This window comes from Stegodyphus dumicola, chromosome 4, assembly GCF_044657685.1.
Source record: "Stegodyphus dumicola isolate Sdum_Otavi_A_Nest chromosome 4, ASM4465768v1".
NCBI lineage: Eukaryota > Metazoa > Arthropoda > Arachnida > Araneae > Eresidae > Stegodyphus > Stegodyphus dumicola.
The window spans coordinates 193,830,250-193,854,212 of NC_140771.1; the positions used below are offsets into that span (position 1 = coordinate 193,830,250).

Consider the following 23,963-nt stretch of genomic DNA (forward strand, 5'->3'; position numbering starts at 1 on the left):
TCCACATGATTAACCTTTATAAAATAATGTCTCACAAAAAAAATGCTGTCCGCCAAAATACGGTACATGGAGCAGACTGCTCCTTCTAGCTTATTATCCAGTTTCCCTTAGGAAGTCCTCTATGTAATCATTTCTCCGCATATAGCTCTCGTGTGCCTTGTCGTATTCTAACAACCAATCAATCAATCCCGATATTATTAAAATAAAGACAATGTTTTAAATTATATTTTTAAGTGAATTTAAAAAAAAAATAGAATATAAAGAATTTAAATACAAGTGCATGTTTAAAATCAGTGTTTAAGGGAATAAAATTTGTTATCACCTATTCTGAAAATCTTTTATAAAAATACTAGTAGTCAACGAGCTGTGTACACTGTAGAATTTGAGAAATTACATCAGAGTATTATTCAGTTTCGAGATCAAATGCAATGCACATATTTGTATCGCTTTGTTTTTGTAAAATTATTTAATGAGTGGATAATACTCAAATTTCTTTTATTGTTTTAGTTAAATTTTGCTTGCATGCTTACTGAAAGGCACTTTCTATTAAATAGGTACTTTTGTATGCTGTCATAATCTAATTTTAATAATTAATATAACTAATTCTATTTGTTTTTTCATTGATGTATTTTATGGTCATATCAAAGATAGTTTTGTATGCAAAAAAATAACCGAAAATAATGTTTAATGGTTTTCTGGTCAATATTAAAAATTATCTCTTTGTTTTTCTTTTATTGTAAAAAAATTATATATCTGAGATATTTTGTGTAATTGAAAGAATGCAGATATATATTATGAAGAATACAATTTAGGTGCATAAATGATATATGTGGAATGCTTGTGTGTGTGTATATTAAAGCATGAATTGCTGGTATGCTGGGCTGGTCATTGGGAGGTCTAAAGTTTGAATCTTGGTGAGAGCATTGCTGATTTTTTATTTCTTTTTTCAAAATAAGCATTATCATTCTGTATGTTCACAGGAATGCAGTGAAAATGTAGTCTTTTCGAAACGTAATAAGCCTGATATCTTTAAAATGTTCTCAGGGACTAAATTACACAGAAAATTAATAAATAAATTGCTGTGAATGTTCATAGGGAAAGAGAAAACTCTAAAGAATGTTTAAAAATTCAAGCTAAGAAAATGAAATTGTCAGATAAATCTCATTCTGAAGCCTGTATAGGACAATCTGTATCCCAGTACCTGTAGCTGACAGAGGAAGAGATGATGCCAGATCTGTTATAGCGGTTATTATAAAAACAACCAAAGAAGTTTTTGTTTTTTCCTTCCCAATTAGGTACAAGAAATGTCTGGATAAAACAGCTATATTCCTGATCCCAATTCGGCATCTTGGAACAAAAGTTAATTATGTTAGTGTCAGATTGCTCCTTTCAGTTGCTACAGCTGATGTTTAGGTGAAGGTGAGGGATTTAAAAACTGTTCATCTAAAATGCAGTATCTCAGGGAAAAAACAAATTTTTTTTTTTTTTTTTTTTTAGAACTAATATTCTATGCGATTCCAAGTGCCAATTTAGTAATCCCTATTCTAACAAGTGATTTTATTGTGTCCATATAAATAACATTTTCAATGCTGTATAATTCAGGTAAGGTTTTTTTTTTTTTTTTTTAAATTCTTTAACTGTCTATACTTAGTTAATTTATATAATAACTAAATATTTTATGAAATAACTATTGAAAGTGTGGAATTATTGATTTATCACGAATATTAACTGACTTGATAAGTTATTTCTTGAAATAACTAGGTACACATTTCAATGGTTAATATACATACATTTTCTCATACCTTTCATATATTTTAATTTTTCACATAAATATCTTTATTTTTGGTAGTAATTTTAATTGTTACAGGCTTTGCTGAAGCTTTCTACTTCACATCTACAGAAAAAGGCACCAGTAGTTGCTGATGGAAAAGCTGAGGATGGGCAGTCGTATAAGTAAGTGCAATCAATAATACCATCATACACTCTTCAAAAGTGAAATTGCAACATGAAGAAAGAATGTGTGTAGTGTCATGCATATTGCAGGAACAAGAGTTGTGAGGTGGATATGTAAACGATAAAAGTTGTGCATGCATTGGATCACATGGTACGTATATGCAGGCTATAAAGGTCAGCCACTTTCTCTTCTCATAAACAGCATCTGAGGGTTTATGGAGCATTGGAGAATTTAGAAGAAGCATAGAAAATGCCTCCAAGATGTCGGCGAGCTCAGTACCATTGGTTAACGACCGAGGAACATGACCGTATTATCAAACTCCATGACCTTGGTTTGTCACTGCACGTAGTAGCCATCCGTGTTGGGCGCAGTGTGAGTACCATCCAATGTTGTGTTACACGATGGATTCAACAAGGCGGTACGTGCGTATCGAAGAGGAATTAGTTTGCACAGGTGCACGTCAGAGCGCACAGATTGATGTATTCGGCGGTCAACTATTGGAGATCCTTTCTCCACGTCACGTCACATCGGAAGCCAGTTGCCTCCAGGAGCAGGTGGATCTGTGTCCATCCAAACTATTCGCAACTGATTGCATGAAGTACACTTACATTCACAGGTACCAGCCACGGGTTACCATTGACTGCTGAACACAAGATTAGATGCCTGGTGTGGTGTCAGCATCATAGTGCGGGGACCATTAAATAGCATCGGGTATTGTTGTTTACCAATGAATCTCCTTTCTGTCTGTGGAGAAATGATGGCAATTGACCAGGCGACCCGGAGATGGTGGCAGCTCGGAGAACGCGATGAAACAGCCCATTTCGCTAAGCGTCACACTAGTCCTGCTTCAAGCATTATGGTTTGTGGTGGCATAATGTTTGATCACAAGACGCACCTGGTACACATTAACGGCAGTTGACAGTGGACCGCTATGTCACGGAAGTTATGGAGCCTGTTGTTCTACTTTGGTTGCAGGTTGCACCCAACATGGTATTTCAGTAAGACAATGCCAAGCCACATGTCGCACGGCATACTCTTAACAGTCTGACTGGATCTGACATCCTACCCTAGCCGGCAGCCTTTCCAAATATGAATCCCAATCGAACACCTGTGGGATGTCATTGGATGTGACATTAACCGAGGACCACGGCTGCAAACACTGGATGATCTGTATACAGCAGATGTATACAGATGTGGCTTGGCAAAGGCTACCTCAGGCAGCCATCAATGAACTCATTGATAGCATGCTTCGCCGGATTGCGGCCTGTATTGCTGTCTGAGGTGGCACATTAGATACTGAATAAATTGGTTTATAATGATTTTTATGTGTCTGTTTTTTAATTATTTGCATACCCATCTCACAACTCTCGATCCTGCAATTTGCATGTTATGGGAGAAGTAGTTGCATTTGTCTCATTTTGGTACTGAATCAACACAGTTTGCCAGAAAGCACTGTGCAGAGAACCATAAGAATGTTGAGTATTTTCTCATTATCTGCACCTCTGCCAAAATGTCACGCATGCCAACTGGCGACTTTGAAGAGTATTCACAACCTCATCAGCAACTAATGTTTTGCCAAGCTAATGTGCAAAAGGCAAGTCATTTTCAAAATAGCAGCATAAGAATTTCACAAAAGCAATCAATTAATGTAATTAACAAAGAAGCATTGGTAATAAAACGCTTACCTTTCTCAAGAGATTCTTACTTTTTGCATATTGATCTTTTCATACACATATTTTGTTTTCAGTTAAAAAAAACTTCAAAGAATTGATTAAATTTGGCTTCTTACAACTTTTGCATTTTCAGACAGACATATAAACAGACATGTGGTACATACATAGCTGGCTTACCACATCATTATTTTGGCAACAGACTGCTTTGCCTCATTAATACATTTTGATGACTTTTCAGCAAATAACCAGACAATACTAAAGCCGCCGAATTATGGCATCCACTTCTTGAGTGAACCAAAGCGTTGATTCAGGGCTTGTGGAGTCAATTTGAAGAGATGAAAAGTGTTTGAAGATGTTATGAACTACCACCTCGGATGATGACCACTATTTATCTAAAGTTGAAAATCACACACCTGCCAAGACAACTTTTAACAGCAACCAAAAGAAGAGTGTTGATGCAGACAATTCACAGAGGCCTTCACACAAGTGGATTGTATGTTTGTAAACCCGCAGCTTTTATCCCAATAACTTCCCAACATTGTGAATCTTGAATAAGCTAGATTGAAGAATGCTGTGATTGACAACCTATTGAATGTAACATAATCTTTAAAAACAAACACAATACAGAATGTTAAAATATTGTTAATATATCAGTCTTTTAAAGATGGAAATTCTGATGCACATCAAGAAGATACTTTCCAAAGGCCCCATATATTCACCAAAGATTGAAAATGATACCAAGCAAATTACTATAAATATGAAAATGATTATTGACAAGGTTAATATGGTCCTTAAAAGTTTTTAGGTTTCATGAAATGATTTTTTGGTCTTTAAAAGTCCTTAATTTCAGCCAAAATAAACTCTTTAAGACTCTTTAATGTATACAAATACATAAATAGAGCCTTAAAAAGAAGAAGGATGCTTTGAAAAAAATCTGCCTGTATTAGAACAATCTAAATCGCTAGAGAGCCAACATATTTCTGTGAAGCATAGAGTTTCCTTTTCTCTACAGCCACTAGTGGGGACCATCTGGAACATTCCCCTGGAGCAGAAATGACCATTGAAATAAAAAATTTTAAAAAGTGTGAAAGGGAGGGTTTGCATACGATTGGCAATTTTCATATTGGACTGTACAACTGTTATCTGCAACTTTCATGAATGCTCTTTTAAATTTTACTTGGAAAGTGACTTTTTACTTCCTTGTACAAAGTAAAAAGGAAGTATTATAATCGCAAAAAAATTCAGGTAGCATATTTCAGTGAAACTATCCATTTTGACCGCTATCGAACACAATTTAACGTTGTTTTTGGGAGACATCTGTACATAAGGACAGAATAAAGGACTCTTAATCCCCAAAAATATTATAAAAATGATTTAAAATGAATTCTAAAAAGATTTCTTTTCATGTATGTACGTATGTACATATCTTGCATAACTCAAAAAAGAGTAGCCTCAGAATGTTGAAACATGTAGATATGCACCTTCTATTTTGGTTGCTATCAGCCACACCCAAAAGTATATAAATAGCCATTCTTACTCGACTCGGTACTTATATGTTTGTAAATTGTGCATTTTTTGCTTGATTGAAAAATGATTGAATTATGCTGTTCTGGTTAATGCCTTTAGTTAACCTGTGTGCAATAATTGTGGAATAATCAGCAATTTAAAAGTTTATTAAGTGCGACCAAGCCTAATTTTTGATAACTATAGCAGCCATATTTGTTTCCATTTGAAACTTATCAGAATAGTGGATTTGTTGCCAATCTAGAGAAACTAAGCTTTGCAACAACAAAGTAAAGTCTTCTTTTATTATTGGGAATTAAATTATGCTTAATTCATTCTGGAATTATCATTTAAGTTATTAGCTTGTTTTTGCGTAGAAACAGTAATTTTAATTGCAAAATTTTTTTAAAATTGTTTTAACTGTACTTGGTGTTTTATATTTTTTTATCTCTTTTAATTTTTAATGAAAATATTTTGAATTTTTTATGTATTTTTGCCTTGCCGCAAAGTGAGAACTGAATTAATTAGTAGCGCATGCGCATTAGGTAAACAGCACTGAATTGTCTCTGAAAAACTGTTTCTTCTTTATTTGTTTAATTTCTTTTATACCTCATTTTAGATTTATTATAGTATTTAAATAGAAATTCTGGTAATTCTTCAGATGATATAATTTTTGTGCACTCTGAGTTATAAAATGAATAAGATGTAATGCTGTTAAGTGAACCTACCACCAAAGTGTTGCTATGGTAAATAAATGTAGCGAACTCCATTAAATGTAGTGAGTGCATTTAGTCTATTGTGGTTTATGCGTTATCGATGAAGTAGATTTAATTAAAAATTCGTTAACTGCAGGAAAATTGCTTATAATTTAATGTTCCGTACAAGGAAGTCATGTGGTGTACACGTCAGATTTTTTAAATTTTTTTTTTATGAATTTTGCATGTGGCAGTTTGGAGATTTGTTACTGTATGTGAAGTGCAGAAATTCGGGTATTGTTTGATTGTGTTCTCTTTAATTAACCAAAAATAACCCTTTTTCCTTTTCTGTAATCCTTCTGGTTTTTTTTAATGTATATTGCCGAGTTTTCTGATTTTAAAATCAGCTTATGTACAAAATTTTAATTTGGTGATTTGTGAATTTCATTCCAATTTTCTTAACAAATATAATAATGTTATTACATTATGATCAGTAGTATACTTATTTTTTTTTTTACTTTCTTAAATTTTTTACAGTTTTCTCTTCTATAATTCTTTTAAAATATTCAGGTATGTGTTAGCATTGTTTGTAAAATTTATTTTTCACCTTTTTCTTAATTGTTTTTAAAAAAATCTTCTGAATTTTACTTTTGCATGGTTGACAGGTATTTTAATGGTTAAAAGTTCAGAAAATACCCATTACAAAATAAAAAAAGCACTGCTAGTGTTAATATATGATATGATAGACTGTTTTACAGTAAATTTATGATGGATTTCTCATATTTATTAGAGAATTTTCAGAAAAAGCTGTGAAAAGTGTTTGAATTTTCTACAATACTGGATTATTATTTTACAGCCTCTATCATATAAACAATGCCAAAAAATAGCGGTAATTTGTTTTAATGGAACTAAGTGCCAAAAATTATGAATGTGAAACCCTTTCTGAAGAAAATGTGCAACGAACCCTAAGGATCAACTCAAACAGTCTTAGTGAATTCCAGCACCCTAGATGTTTGGTGAAAATTTCAGTAAATGTCATCAAGGTCTGCAAACTTGTCTGGAATCAGCTCGCTGATGTATTTGAGGAAAATGATATTGTTGATTATAAAGAAAAAAAAATGAATGCTTGTTTGAAAACTCATCTGTATTCAGCTCACTAACTTATTTGAGGCAAATGATATTGTTGATTATAAAGGAAAAATAAAAGCACAAAATGATTATAAAATGAAAGTCTTGCTATAGATGTTCATAGATTGGTTAGCAACTTCCTGAAGACTTTTCCAAAAAAATTAATAGGTATACAGTAAAAGTTGTAACTCACACAATCAAAGAAAAAGACATTTAATGGAAAATTTTCTTACTTCTTGATCACAGATGCATCAGTTCATCCTTTCTTGAAAGCAAGTTGGGTAAAATCATTACCTTAACATCACATGGATAGTTTGAAAGAATCCTTACCAGCAAGATATATGGAAAATCTGCTAAATTCTTGGACTCAACTCAGCAATCTACAAATAAATGAGGCAAAGATGACTATGAATGCTATATCTGCTGCTGTGGTCATTTGAATCAAGACTGATAAAGCTAACCCAAGAATTGGGCAGAAGAGCTCAGAACATTCAGCCCCCAGATCAATAAACTGTTCTTATAACTCTTCTCTGATGAAGATTTCCCTGTAGAATGCATAGTATGTTCTCTATAAAAAACATAAAAACTTTCAGGAATGTTTGCTTTGTAATGCAGTTGAAATTTGTCTCATCTTGGAAATACATGCTACTATTTCACATAACATTGATCTTCTAAATTATCACTGTTGCAAATGTGATCATTTACGGTATCAAGGAGGAGGTGTTGCTAGCTATATCAAGCACACTCTTACATCATGCTTTGCACATTCAGATAATACAGTACTATGACTAGGGCTGTCATACAATCAACCATAATGGGAGTATTATACATAACTTTTAACAGCTAATTTTCTTGATTTCTTATATGTACCAAGTGAGACTACTTTTAAACCCGACAATATAGGGTCAAATCTGATATTCTAGATAGCAATAAAAACATCCCAGTAGTGCTGAACGTTATTGAACTGGACTCTGACCATGTGCCTGTTATAAATATCGTAGGTACTCCTAAGGTAGAGGAAGAGAATGCTAAAAGTCACACAAACTAGAGACTTTTCTTTAATATTCTGCAAACAAAACCTCCAAATATAAGCAAGCTCACATCTAGAGAAGATATTGAAAAAGCCCCACAGACCTAGGTGCAAAGTTTTAATCTCTACATTTAGTACTGCAACCATCTCTGTGAAAAATAATTTTCTCCCTGTTAGACTTCTTACAGATATCCGACAGAATGTCAAACTCAAAAATCTGTTAAGGGAAAGGTATTATCTCACTTGGAACCCAAGTATCAAAGTTCAGATCAACAACCTAAGTCACACTGTTAAAAAACAGATTAAGAACCACAGAAACTGTCTGTGAAATAAAAAGATTGAATCATTAGAACTAAAAGATGCTTCTTTTTGGTTCTTCATGAGGAAACTTAAAGGAAACACACTCACCAGTTCTTTGAGGAAGCATAGCTCTAGATGTGCTTTTACAGATGTTGAAAGCCTGATGTCTTCTCTGAACACTTGGACAAACAGTTCGTTTGAATAAACGTGCAAACCTCTGACTCACAATTTGAAACCTATGGTTTTTGAGGAAGTTTACAGGTGGCTGTATGATCCCTCTGCTAGAATCTGTGGCAATTTTGCTACTTTTGAAGAATTTTTAAGTGAGTGCATTATCTATAACCTTAACCCAAAGAAAGCTCAGGGTTTCCACCAAGCTACTTACACAGGGCTTAAAAACGTGTCTGATTAAAATTATCAGCAATAGCATTTTTAATGCATGTTTGTGTAACTCATATTTCCCTCAAGCTTGAAAGAAAGCTAATATATTTGGCAATCAGAAATAAAGCAATAATCTTGAGAATCCAGAAAATTTATAGCAGGTTAAGAATACTTTCATCTGCGGGTAAGATCTGTGAAAATACCGTATTGACAGAGCTGGTGCAGCAACCAGTGCAGTTTACCAGGTAGCAAAAATTTTAGAAATTATGAAGAAACTAGCCTATAGAATTTAGAAGTTGCAGAATAAGCACCTGACGGCAAAAAATGTAGTGCTGTCCCTGCATTTTGAACAGACTAGGGAAGCATATATATATAAACTCACAGATAACTAACTGGTTTGATATCCGGAAAATATTTTGAACAATAGTGCAGTGTGTGTGCATGGATGAATTTATTAGCAGTGCTATTCATAACAATCACAGTTTTACCATACTCATGCTAGACATGGTAAAAGTCTTCACATGTATTTGGCATGAGGGACTTATTTATAAGCTAAATAAGCTTGACCTGGAAAGGGAGCTAATTCTCATCATTTGTATCTTTTTACTTAACAGATCATTCACTGTCAAGCAACGAAACTGCAACTCGCTTAGCAAGACTGTTCATACTGTTGTTCCCCAAAGTTTAATTCTTGACTTTTTATACCCTTTTAATATCTTAAGATTTGAAGATAATGTAAATAATATGTGGACAACCCCTGAGTTTTATCTAAATCTGGAAGGCCAATCATGTAATAGAAAAAATACAGGATAAAATGTCTGAAGTAGGAGCATGGTGTGAGAGATGAAAGATTAATATTAATACCAGAAAAGTCAAAACTGCTGATTATTCATAAAGCCTGTTCTTGCTGATAATTCAAAATTAAATCTTAACTGCAAGAGTCATCTTTACATCCTAGCAGTTAGGTCAATAATTACATGTGCTTTACCTTCACGAGCAAATGCTTTTAACAGGTGCATCCATATTCTTCAGAGGCTTCAAAATAATTTTCTTAATATTATTACTGGTGCTCTTTACTGCATTATAAATGCTGCCATACACAAAGATCTGAAATTTCCTGCTATTCATAAATTTATAAATGATGAAAATGAAAAATTCTGCTATGGAAGCACATTTTGAGTAATTTGCCCAACTCTACGGACAATTTGGACTGTGTAATTGTAGAGGACATGAGTCCTCATGTGACTCACATCTACTTCAACTGTGTTCTGAGATAAGCATCCACCCCTGTATTTTATGCTATTATGCTTAGTGCAACTTTATCAAGTTTCCTGTGTTTCATTCACATCAAATTTCTTTGCTTTTATCAAATAATATTGTGTTTAATGAACGTTGTTCAACTTGTAATATGGTCTGTACATGTAGTGTACTTTACAGTGTGCTATGAAATGTATATTTTGTCACATATTTGAAAAATCTGGCTTTTTGTGCAGCTTTTATGTTTGCATAGTCAGGTGCTTTCGCTTCTTTCACCAGCTGTCATTTCCCTCCATCTATGGGAACCATAGAACTGAAAAATCTAAAGGATAAAAATATTTCGGTTACATTTTCATTTGTTCGTGGTCATACAGGTGTTGTTGGGAACGAATGAGCTGATTTCCTTGCTAAGACTGCGACTAAGTGGGAAATTGACACTTTTGTCAATATCCCTAATTCCTTTTATAAGAAGGTCATGTATGAAAGCATTGTGGAGTCGTGGAATCACGAATTCATTAATTCAAATAAAGGGAGTTTAACTAGGAGATTTTTCCCTTCTATTAAAATAAGATTGTCATGTCATCATTTCTTCACAAATTACAATTTAACCCAGTTTCTTACTGGACATGGGAATTTTAAAAGTTATTTGAACAGATTTAAGTTGAGTCCTGAGTCTGTCTGTGACTGTGGTCTCGGCGGCGAGGAGAATGTTGAACATGTGCTTCTTCTATGTCCTAAATATGAGAGTGAAAGAAAAGTCTTGAAACTGGGACTGAAAAATTCTAATATTAACTGGCCTCCAGAGTTTTACAAATTTATTTCCGAGAGAAGTGCTTTTAACACTTTTTGTCAATTCATTGTAAAACTTCGTAATCATCCTTAATTTTATTTCAGTTTTCTCTTCTGTTTATTTTGTATTGTGTTTCATACTTACTTCTGTAAGCCCCATGTGATACTATGTGGTACATGGGGAACTTGTTGTGTTTCTTTTAATAATAATATGGGAACCATAGCTTAGGAGTCTACAAAGTCTAATAAGGTATAAATTTAGTTATGCTAGAAAAGGCCAGTAGAGGCTGTCTAGTGATTGATCTTCATGTCCAGGTCAAGCCATTTATTCCAAAAGCCATTTAGTCATATATTCCAAAGCTATTAGTCCAAGTCAAGCCATTTATTCAGCTCCAACTAATGAAACAGGTGAATCATCTGCAAACACTCTTGCTTTTATTTATATTTAAATATGGTTTCAGTATGCAAACTTGAAATATTTTATCTTGTTTTTAAATTCTTTCTCTCTCTTTTTTTTGGGGGGGGGTGCAGTCTACAAATGAGTGGGGGATCAGTTATAAATAAATGAAAGCACTCAATACAGCAACAAAACAATTAAATGATTTTTTTTTAAGGAAAATCATATAATAGGGGAAGAAACAAAATTTCCAGCAGCACTTAACTGAACATGTGAAATTGTAACGTGAGTTATTTTAAAATCCTCTAGAAAAATTTGCCCTAATTAAGAGCTTTTTTTTTTTTTTTTTTTTTTTTAATCATCCTTACTTTTAAAGAGAGGTCTTTTATACTTGTGAAAATCCCTAGATCAGTAGTGATCCCTATATGTTATCAGCTTTAAACTTTCCAGTGTAAAGTTAGAGCTCCTATTGTGATGATAGCATAGATAATATGTTTAAATTTATGTGTTTTCGCCATTAGCTTTATAGTTTTACTGTTCAGCTTTTGATTTGAAATATGTAGGTTATATCATGGTATTTTGTGGTATCTGAGTATATTGGGTGTCTGAGTGCATTTTCAAACATGGTCAAATAGCAAACGCATAGCTGTGGATGTTCTTGTCTTTCTTTCATGATCTTGCCTGATTTACATTGAAGAAACTGTCAGTTACTTGTAGTACATCAAGAAAAATTATTGGATTTTAAAACCCAAAATTCACAGTTACTTTTGCTACTGCATTCAGAAGACTATTTCCACTAGACTTATCCACAAAACTGTTTGCCACTAGACTTGCAAAGACTTATCCACAAAAGACCACAATTCTGTAAAAGCTGTTATTAATGTTCATTGTTATGGCTTCATATATTATTAAGGTTTTTGACAAATATTTAAACAATAGCTTTGACTAATGTTATCATTTATGTATTTTAATATGTTACTTGTAGTGTAAAATTTCATTAGAATAAATTATTTCTTTCCTGATGACATAATTTTCTCAAAGAGCAGTGCATTTTATTGTGTAAAATGTATTACTTTTCTAGGACTGTCTACAGTGTGTGGAAAACCATGTTAGATGAAACTGAAAAAATAGCAAAAGCGAGGCTTGCAGCAACGGAAGTATATCAGCAACAAGTATCTGAAGGAGCTAAATCTTTGCGATTATACAAATTACAAGTGGCAAAAAAGGTTGAATTTAATTTCTAGTTTTTAAAAATTATTCTTAGAATTTAGAAGACTTAATATTTGTTTGTTAAGATGTATTAAAAACATGTTGTTGATAAATAAACAGTTAAAAAAACAGATCATGAAGAGTATAAAGTATCATCTTTCTCCTAGAATAAATTAAGGCTGCTTTCTTCTTAAAAATCGGGAATCATAGACACATAGAATTCAAATTATTTCATTCATTATTTTTTGATGTTTCAATTTGCATTACGTTCATTACTTGTTATAAATCTTAGTTTCATTCTTTTTCAAATTTCTTGTGGATCTAATACAGTGGTGTTGTACATTTCAGTGTTTTGAAAACTTGAAAAAAATGCATGAGGAAATACAAACATGTGTTACAGAAATAGAAAAGACCAAAAAACTTTATTTTGAAGAAGAACATATGGCACATGAAGCTAGAGAGAAAGCTCATGATGCAGATGAAAAGTGAGTTTTGCACTTTTAAAGATTTGTGCAAGTTGATAAATTTCCATTTTTAATTAATAGATTTTTATTTCCAAAATGTTGAAAATTACTGCTTGGAATTTATATTTTGATCTCTTTATGTATACTTTCGGTGTGTTTTTGCTAACTTTTTATCATGAGTGTTTATTACTCATGTCTTGCCTGGAGTCAGACTTAAAAGGAAAAAGGGACGAATATTTCAGTCAATTTCTTCCTTGCAAAAAAATAGCGCTAAGGTAAGAGTTTGCAATAAATTCATATTTTAATAAGGAAATTGAAAATAAAAAAATAATAATAAACAAGGATATTTATATGCAGTTTTTGAATTTTTCTGTTTTAGTAGGATTTTGTTTTGTTAATTTCTGTAATTGCTATTTTATAAATCATCTGAATATAATTAATGATTTTTTTGTTTTGTTTCCAGATATCTCTTATATCTCTTAGCATTTCATATTATATTTCTGTGAGCTGTAATTAAATATATCTGCATATGTATTTTGAATTTCATCAGAGTACTTATCTGAATTAATTCTAATATGCAATTTTCATTTGATTCATTATATGTATGTGTAGAAATGTAAAATCCCTTTTTTTTGTTAGTCTGGATAAAGTGTTAAGTCCTTGAACTAATTTTCGTTTTTTACATAAGTTTTTTAATTGAGATATTTGTTGGTTTCAGCCACGAGGAAACACAAAATTTATGGCATAAGTATTATGTTTAAAGTTCTAAATACAATACAAAGTCCGTAATCCGGACTCGTCGGGACTTCCGGGCGATTCCGGATTAAAGATCATCAATTTAAATCTGGTAAGATGGCATGCAGAAATTATGTAATTAAAAATATCAAACCATAGTTTATGATATAAAGAGCAATTATGATCTAAATAGTATCAAAATTTATATAAAAAAAAAGCTTAATATTTATTTGTTTACCTTATTAAACATTTCTTTCAATGTAAGTAGTTTAAGTTGCTTCATTTTTTGTGCTAATACTTTCTGTTTAATTCTATAAACAGACATAATTTCTTGTTCAGTTACAAAGTTCCACTGTTCAAGTCCTGTAATTGTTGCGTCGAGAATACCGACTAACTTGTCAATAGAAATTTTTTCATTTTCAATAAACTCTGTGTCACTTTCTATAGAAAGCACGCATGGGTAAACGCTTTTCGCGCATGCATAGCAGACGCGCGCATTAAACGTGCATGCGTAAACGCTTTACATGCATGCGTAATTTTGTGGCTTTGAGGTCCGGATTATAGATCATTTCGGACAACGGATGTCCGGATTACAGACTTTGTACTGTAATTATTAGGTTTGGGTAGCGAAAAGCAGTATGGTATGTATGAACTGAATGCATGCCATATGCAGTAGAACTTTTATAATACTTGCACTTGGGACCAAGGTTAGGCTAGGTTATTGGAATAAGGCAAAGCTCATGAGGGCTATTTGCTTAAGGGAAGGGATACCTTTGCGGAGGATTTCCTAAAGGAACTAGCTGATATTCACATTACATATAAGGCAAACCATAAAAACTAACAATACAGCAAACCCATTTGCTTTGATTCAAACGTAGGATGAAGGATTAGCATTCTGTGGCCTTATCCACTCAGCCCAAGGGTTGTGTGGATTATGTGTCATGTCTTTCTGAATTTAGATGATTCAATTTGACATTTTTTCCATTGCTAATTTTTACATCAAATTCATCAAAATTGTTTTGTGTGTAAATAATATACTTTACAATTGTTTAATCAGAATTTATTGAATACAAAACTATTATATATTTTTTAACATTATTATGTACAAAGAAAATGCCAATAGAAGAGAAGAATGTGAGTTGAAAGAAAAAGGTGTATATGATAGGAAATTTATTTGTGGACTTTAAGGACTTTTTTTCAAAACACATTGAAATATTGGTACTTCTTTAGCTTTATAACTCCCATCACAATGTTTCTGCAGTTGCTTTTAATATGGCATCAAAAGCATTTTCTCATTAGAACAGAATTTTGCCATATGTTTTCCACAAACTAAGATTCAAGATGATCATGAGCCATGCCTCATTGCTTTTTATTTTGCCACATAGCAGAGTTCCCTAAGTTTTATTGTGTGATTCTAGTTTCCAAGCATACTGTGCCATTTCCAGTTTGTGTTGTTTAATTTACTTTTTAAGTCAACCCTGGGGTATTATAAAATAATCTGGAAATTTTCTTGCCAACTGTTCCAGCTTAGATTTATCGTGTTTAATTCCTTTAAGTACAAAGCCAGAAGCTGTACTTCTTTACTTCCATCAGCTTATTCATTTCCAATTTATACTGTAGTTTCCTAAAAATTAATCTTTGCTTCTGCAGTGTTTAAGAAATCACAGCTTGTAGATTTTTCACTACAAGGAAAACCACACTTTTTTGGTGTTCATTTTTCACCTGCACATTTAAGTTTAATTTTCCTATGCATTCACACTGTTCGCCTTGGTAGCAATTATTTATGTTCCTGCAAAACCAAACACACTGGGCATATGTACTGTATAAAATATCTAAAAAATTTTCTGTGAGAAAACTACTTTGCACTTCTCTATCCGATAATGCATTTGCTGGTGTGTTATTTAACAAAACTTGAATCATTGAGAGGGACAAATTTTTATCAACACTGTATTTAATGAATCTGATTGGTATTCCCCCCTCTGGTGACTATCTTCCCTCTGGAGAACCCTTAACTAGTTTAAATTCGTAGTGTCTTATCTCAGTTTCTTTCATCTTTTGTGATTTATTTTTATAATCTATTAGCGAGTGGAAATCTCTTCTGTTTATCAAAGCATCCACTGCTGTCAAACTTTGGGCTTCCTTTCACTATAGGTCTATGAAAATATCTGCTTGATCCTTTTTTAATAAATATCTGTTCATTTCCTGCTGTATGTGTAAAAGTCTGCATAAATTGACACTACTCTGCCTCACAGCTTACTAGATATATTAATGGACATGGCCCTTCACTGAGTATTTCTTCACCCGAGCCACTGTGAATGCGGACCTTTACATTTGCAGAACACAAGGAAGCCCTGACCACTAACTACATCACGGAATGTCCACTAACCGAAAGGTTCCGTATCAGAATGTCTTCCGCCAACATCAACCCATTGAGACTTATTTTTATATATTTAGAAATCCAGCTCTACGACAGAGAATCTACAATATAATCAATCTGCTAATGTCATCAGGACTGGATATTGCAGCCATTAAGTAAGATCTATGTCAGTCTTAATCTTGAAACACTTCCACAGTGCTTGTATGAGCAGGTGTATGATGTACTACCACCAGTGATAGTGCTAACGAGTACCACTAGTGCCAGAATTGCAGCAGTAATAAAATAAGTAATTAAGCATTCAAGCAATAATGTATATAAGTATTTAAGTTTATATGAATTCATGCAATCAATGTAAACTATGATACATAAATACATTATGCATCCAAAAATTACTGTCTATATATAAATGTCTACAACCGTACTCGAGTACTCATATAATTAATGTATGTAGGATAATGCAATCAATTAATCAAGTGATTTTATTGCTGAATAAACTTATTTTTCTTAAAGGTTATTTTTTATCAACGGACCAGCTTCACTGCTTCGTTTTTTAATTATTTTATTTAGAAAAACATCATATACAAATATTTACAGTGAAGCAAATACAATTTAATTGTGAGCTTCGGTTACAAGTAATTGCTCACGTCAGATCGGTTAGATTTCTTTTTTAAGTCTGCTGCCTCAGTCATAGGAGGCGATGATTTGGCGAGATTCATTGGCGTAAAAATGCGCTAACATCCCGCCCGGCCTTGCTATGTTCACATGCAAGAACTTAACATAAATTTAATTATGAAATACCAATATTAAAGTTTCAGTTATTCATGTAAACAAGTATAAAATATGTAAACAAAACATGGAAACTTGTAAACAAGAATACAAAATTATTGAGAAAAATAATTTTCAATATATTTACTAACAACTGAAAAACACAATACACAACTTACTAAACTTCAATAGGCAATACAGCTATTTTATTAATTGTCCTTTTAAAGTCCCCTGTTTTGGTACGAACTTTCACAACACGGACTTTTCCATCAGAACCGTGGTACAATGATGTTATTCGCCCTAAAAGCCAATTGTTAATTGGCAGAAAATCTTCTTTAATCAAAACCATTTGGCCGATCATCAGATAATTTTTTTCAACCATCCATTTTGATCTAGATTGTAAAGTATTCAAGTAATCAGACTTCCATTTTTTCCAAATAAGTTGTATAGTTTTTGTAGTTTTTTGCCAACGACTTAAACGGTTTCCCTTTAAACCCGTTAAAAACGGCTCAGAAATTGCTGTTATAGGTCACTCTATCAAGAAATGACCTGGCGTCAGAACTTCGAAACTCTCTGAATCACTAGAAAGAGGAGTAAGCGGTCGCAAATTTAATATTCCTTCTATCTGAATGACAATCGTTTCGAATTCTTCGTAAGTGAAATGAAAATTGCTAATCGTACGTTTAAGATGGTACTCCACCGATTTTATCCCAGCTTCCCAAAGTCTACCGAAGTGAGGCGATTTGGGTGGAAAAATAATTAGCTAATTCTTTTTCTGGGAAATTAATGTATGTAGGATAATGCAATCAATTAATCAAGTGATTTTATTGCTGAATAATGAGCTTATAAAATTTTTTCAATTTTGAATTCGCTCCAAGAAAGTTAGTAGCATTTTTGGTATAAATTTTGAAACATTTGCCTCGTCTACTCGTAAAACGTTTAAGTGTTGCAATTAAAGCATCGGAAGTCAAATCTTAGTGTCTCAAGATGGATGGATTTTGTTGCAAAACATATAAAAATACAAATATACAATTTATTCAGAATACTTTTACATTGATTTTTAAATTTCACTAAATAAGGCCCACATAAATCAATACTTGTAATAGAAAATGGAGCTGAAAACATTAACTCTTTCACTAGGCAAATTACCCATAATTTGTGAAGAAAGAGTGAGCTTACATTTAAAGCACGTTACATATTCATGTACTATTTTACGTGCGAGACTACGGCCACCTAAAGGCCAAAATTTCAAGCGCACTGCATTCAGCAGACCTTGTGGTCCAACATGAAATAATTTCCTGTGTAAATTTTCAAAATAAATTTTACTTAATCTTGAACCCTTAGGTAAAATAGGAGGATATCTTTGAGAATATGGCACTGAAGCATTCTTCAACCTTCCTCCTACACGTACTATTCCTTTGTCATCAAAAAACGGAAATAAATTTGAAATATTACTTGGCAGTTTCTTTCCTTCAAGGAGAACTCATTGTTCATGTTTAATCAACACTTCTTCGGCTTCTCTTACCTCCTCCACTGACAGTGTTCTTGGGGTTTTTACCTTATTCCTGCAATTGAAAATAAACCTGAAAATATAAGACGAAAGATGGTTAATTTTATAATAATTGTTTGAAAGTTCTAAGAGGCCGTCCACAATAAAATGTTGAGAGCTGTCATTTAGCAGGGCTGTCTCTTTACAAGTCTCATCTTCAAAAGGAATTTTCTTTTCTCGCTGTAAAGTTTCTTTTTTGACTTGTTCGATGGTTTCAACCTCAGGAATAAATGGTTGCAAGTTCTTGAAACTGTCAGGCTGCATCAAGAATTCTGGACCTGTCCACCATCTAGAATCTGTCACCAAGGAATCAGCATTCATTCCACGTGAGAGAAGATCGGCAGGATTTTCTTTACCTGCACAGTGATGCCAAGAGTTGGGATCTGTCAAGCTGGTGATTTCGTTGACTCGGTTTGCCACAAACTGCTTCCATCGGGTTTTTGCACACTTTATCCAAAAAAGTGCAATCTTGTAATCTGTCCAATGGTATTCAACAGAAGATCTTTTCAGATTCACGATTCTCTTTACTTTAGAACTAAGACGAGCTGCAACTAGAGCACCCAGTAGTTCTAATCTTGGTAAGGTTACACCGTTTAATGGAGCCACATGACTTTTTGAAGTTAGGAGTTTCACTGATATTTCACTGAGTGTCTTTACCTTCAAATATATGGCAGCGCCATATGCCTTTTTACTTGCGTCGTCGCAAAGACTGTGTATTTCAACAGTATCTTCCTTTAATACAGAATCATTAACCAACCTAGGTATTTTCTAAGTGATGAAGTTCAGCACACCACTTCTTCCATTCCTTTTCAATTTCTTTTGGTAAAGGTTCATCCCACTGAATTTTTTCATTCCAGAGATCTTGGATGAGGCATTTAACTCGAATGGTGAAAGGCGAAATTAATCCTAAAGGATCAAATATCTTCCCTATTCCTTGAAGTAAGAAGCGTTTCATATTTTTGTCCATAGAAAGAAATTCCAAAAGATTTTTAGTATCCATAGTTAAATAATCTTCGTGTGTCTTCCGAGAAAGCCCCAAGATTTTAGTTTGGTGTGTGCCCAAGCTGAGAGTAGCATCTGCAGGATAGGTATCGAATTCTTCATTCTTCCATTGCTTCATTAATTCAGCATTATTGCTAATCCACTTCCTGAGGACCATTCTAGCCTCTTCCATAATTTTCTTGGCATTTTTGGATACTTCAAGTGCTTCTTCAAAATCCTCGCTTCCAGAAATGAGATCATCTACATAAAAACACTGGTCTAAAATTTCAACAGTTTCGGGAAAATCTTCCTTGTATTTTTTAATATGATGTCTAATAGTAGCTGCTAACAGGAATGGGCTCGAACTGACCCCGAAATTTACTCGATTGAAACGGTAAGTCTGTAAATTGGGCCTTTTATCAACACTTGGGTCATCACTACTCCAAAGAAAACGAACTGCATCCTTATGTTCATCAGAGAGGCAGATCTGCAGAAAAGCTTGTTTAACATCTGAACAAAATGCAATTTTGTTCAATCTGAAATTAATTAGTAAATCCAAAAGATTTGGATTTAAGTTAACCCCTGGCCACAAGCAGTCATTTAAAGAAAGTTCATTATTTTGATGACTACCCGCATCAAAGACGATCCTAGTTTTTGACATTAACCTACTTTCTTTCCACACAGCCTGATGAGGCAAATAATATATAAGCCTATTTAAAGCATTTTCTTTTGTATCAGGATTTACGATGCTGATTATGCCTTCTTTTAAATAATCACAAATAATTTCACGGTATTGTTGATGTAACTCAGGATCATGACTAAATCTCCTCCACATATTCTGAAAACGCTGCCGTGCCAAGGAATAATTATCAGATAATTCTTCATAATGTTTTCTAAAAGGTAGTTGTACTGCATAACGTCCATTTTTAAATTCAACGGTGTCATTAAAAATTTCCATTTCCTGATCCTTTTCATGCAGTACAGGATCATCACGAATACCAAGTCCCTCTAAATCAAAGAAACATTTTAAAGTACTTTGAAGAGAGTCATTTTGCACAAGAAAACAATGACCCTGATAAGAAGGTTATATTTCGTTAAGCTTCCCGCATGCGATCCATCCGAATTCAGACTCTTTATAAACAATAAATCATCATTTATTTTATACGTATTATTTTTCAAAACCTAAAAAAATAAATCAGCACTTATAAGGGCATGTACTTCTGAAGCTTCATAAAATGATTTATCAGCTAAATTTTAAAATTGTGGAATTTCTACTTTCGAAATATCTAACGTAGTACACGGAGTTAGTTCTGTTATCTTATTTACAATCAAGAATTCAACTGGTTCATTAAAGGAACATTCTTCATTTGAAATAAATGTATTCACTTTCCATTTAATATTTTGAATTGATCCATTAAGATCTGTAACAGGCGTTTTAATTTTCTCCCTTTTTATTCCTAAGCATTCACTTATTTTATCTGTAAGAACACATATATTAGATGTGCTGTCTAAAATCGCACGGATTTTTATTCTTCGATTATTGGCGTCATGGCCATAAATCTCTGCAGTAGATAAAAGTACGCCTTTTCTTTTGTATTTATTTTTGTTACTTAAAACACTCAACGCTTTCAATTCTGAGTCATCTTTTCCAGCGGCGGCATCGTGCTCACTTTTGTTTTGTCTAAGTGGCGTCACCGAATGACAAGGAGTCTTCGAATGACCTTCATTATCCATGCATATTAATTTATTGTGTTTTTCCCCGCAAGCGCATTTAAATTTTGAGAGACACTGACTTTTCTTATGATTTTGCTAAATTCACAGAGTTTATGTGAACGAATTAATTTTAATCTTTCATGAACACAACACTTTAAGAATGTATCGCAAAGGAAAATAGGATGAAAGCTCCTACACACAACACAGTTTTTATTTTTATTTTCATTTGTCAAAAGAACCTTCGATTTATAGGAAGGAGTGGAATTCTTGTTTATATTAACCCTACTTCCGGGTGTAATATTTCTATTTACAGATAACAAAACTGATTCACACTGTTTCAAAAATCTAATAAACTCGTCAAATGTTGGAACTACTTTCGATTTGTGAGATAATTCAAAATTTTTTCTAGATTCTTTATCTAGTTTTTGAAGAAGAATATTTATTATTAAAAAACATCACATAACTTGTTCTGTTCATATTTTAATACTTTCAAAGCGCGTAAATTCTTTTGTATACAATCAATCATACTTCTGATGTCTTTCGCATTTTCGGATTAAATCTTTTCAAAATTAAAAATATTCTGCACATGAATGTCAACAATCAGACGTTCATTATCATAGCAAGATTCTAAAGCATTGTACAAAGATTCAAAATTATCAAAGTTACTACCTAAATGCTTAGCATCATTAGTAAGACAAGATCTTAGATAATACAATTTCTGTGAATGACTCAGCTGAACATTATTTGTAATTAAATCATCAAATTGAGTTTTAAATTAACTAAATTCTTCATACTTTCCTGAAAATTCTTTTAAATGAACTAAATTCTTCATACTTTCCTGAAAATTCAGGCAAAACTAATGCTGGGATTTTAGTTTTGATTTGAAAATTTTCATCTACATTACTTTCAGTAACATTTACTGCTTTTGCAGAATTTAACTTATTGTAAGAATTAATGAGAATTTCAATTCTTACCTCCAATTTTTCCAGGCGATCATCACATTGGTAAAGTCGTCATCAATTTTGGTCAGATCATCATCTTTCATATCACTTTGTGCGTAGCACGCATTTCGTAGTTCATCAACTTTCTTTTGAAGAGCTTGAATGTTCTTTAGTTTAACTTTTAGTTCAACTAAGTCCACATCATTATTTGCAGTCTGCATAAAAGTTTCGAATCTAGTTATTTTCCCCTTTAGAGATGCTTTGCTTTTCATTAATATATCCATATCGCTGAAGTAGGCTCCAGGTTCGACAGAGCCAGATGAATAAACTTATTTTTCGTAAAGGTTATTTTTTATCGACGGACCAGCTTCACTGCTTCGTTTTTTAATTATTTTATTTAGAAAAACATCATATACAAATATTTACAGTGAAGCAAATACAATTTAATTGTGAGCTTCGGTTGCAAGTAATTACTCACGTCAGACCGGTTAGATTTCTTTTTTAAGTCTGCCGCCTCAATCGTAGGAGGCGATGATTTGGCGAGATTCGTTGGCGTAAAAATGCGCCAACAATTGCAATCAAGTGTATAACTAGTATTCAAGTGTATAAACAGTATTCGTATAACATAATCATGTATCTGTTATATCAACTCATGTAAGTACTCAAATAACGCAAGTTCTCAAACAACAGTGTAGATAGGTTTGATGTATTAAAGTGTCTTACAGTAATCAAGCTCTCAAGTACACTACACAAAAATAAAAAAATAAAAAAAAAAAAAATAAAAAAAATTTAAAAAAAAAAAAGAGAGAGAGAGAGAACAGTTCTATATCTCCCGTTCTACTGGGCTGATTGACAAAATTCAACTTATGTTTTTCATGTCTCAAAAGTGTGACTTAAGATATGTATTAGATTTATATATAGCATCGTTCTAATATAGATATTTTGAGACAAAATCAAAATTTTTCTGAAATGACATATAATTTTTTTTTCCATATTTCAATTCTACGACTCAAATTACTCCAAACTACCAAGTTTCATAAAAATCTCACGAGTAATTAAAAAAAAATTAGCTCTCAAAGATTTAGCTCCTCGTGTTAATTGAGCTTGGTATATATTTATTAATCTCTCTTTTTATTATCAAGCTTATTTGATTCTTCCTTTCACATTTCGAAATTCAAACTCATTCCAAATAAAATTCATGCAATTTTTAATATGTATTTTTAAAATTTGTATTTTAAAGTAATTTTTATAAATTTGCCTCAAATATTTTTGAATTATAATCTATAAAATTTTTACCATCATTTTAAAGTAGACATATTTCTAAGCATACCTGCAAAATATTACATTTTTTATTCAAAATTTCTGAAGATATATGTTAATTTATATATTGGCATGTTTTCAAATTTTGCATATTTGTCGAAAGCGATAAAAAAATCAAATGTGGCTTAGACATTGCTGAAATTATTTGGAAGTAGAAACGATGTGACTTTTTTCCGGTCATGTACAATGTAAAAAGGTAGGAACGAGGGGCCTTTTTTTCCGCTGCAGCATAGTGGATGGAAAATTGGTTGCCACATATTAAGAGGTTTGGCAAGTGAATTATTCTTGCCACAAACTGAAAAAATTGTGCCAAGATAAAGTTTTGAATTTCTCCGAAAATTTCGCACCAAATTTTACAAAATTTAAAATTTAGGCATAATTTGAGTCTTAGAATTGAAATATGGAAAAAAATTGGTATGTTATTTCAGAAAAGTTGATTTTGTGTCAAAATACCTATGTTAGAAAATGTAATATACATCCTAAGTCGCGGTTTCGAGACATGAAAAACGCAATTTGGATTTTGTCAATTGGCCCAGAACGGGAGATATAGAATTATCCCTCTCTTTTTTTTTTTTTTTTTCCCTGTCCAGTGTGCATAACTAATGTATCCATGTAACTTAATCATTAACCGGTGTATTAAAGTATTTAATTGACAGATCATATTTAATGTAGTATTGCAAGTATTGAATGTATTTAAGAATTATTAATCCAGTGTATTAATGTATTTAATTGATACATCATATTTAATGTAGTTTTCCAAGTATTTGATGTAGTTAAGATATTATTATTATTTGATGTATTT

At 32.6% G+C, this 23,963-nt stretch overlaps 1 protein-coding gene across 4 annotated transcripts in view; it reads left to right on the forward strand.

Annotated features, from left to right (window-relative positions):
• Positions 1–23,963, forward strand: part of nwk (FCH and double SH3 domains nervous wreck) — a 152,620-nt gene that overhangs the window by 13,103 nt on the left and 115,554 nt on the right. For all 4 annotated transcript variants that reach the window (XM_085815891.1, XM_085815893.1, XM_085815892.1 and 1 more), the window contains 4 exons: positions 1,868–1,953; positions 12,189–12,333; positions 12,665–12,801; positions 12,992–13,055. In XM_085815891.1, the coding sequence (XP_085672017.1) occupies positions 1,868–1,953; positions 12,189–12,333; positions 12,665–12,801; positions 12,992–13,055 (432 nt within the window). The remainder of the gene's footprint in view (positions 1–1,867; positions 1,954–12,188; positions 12,334–12,664; positions 12,802–12,991; positions 13,056–23,963) is intronic.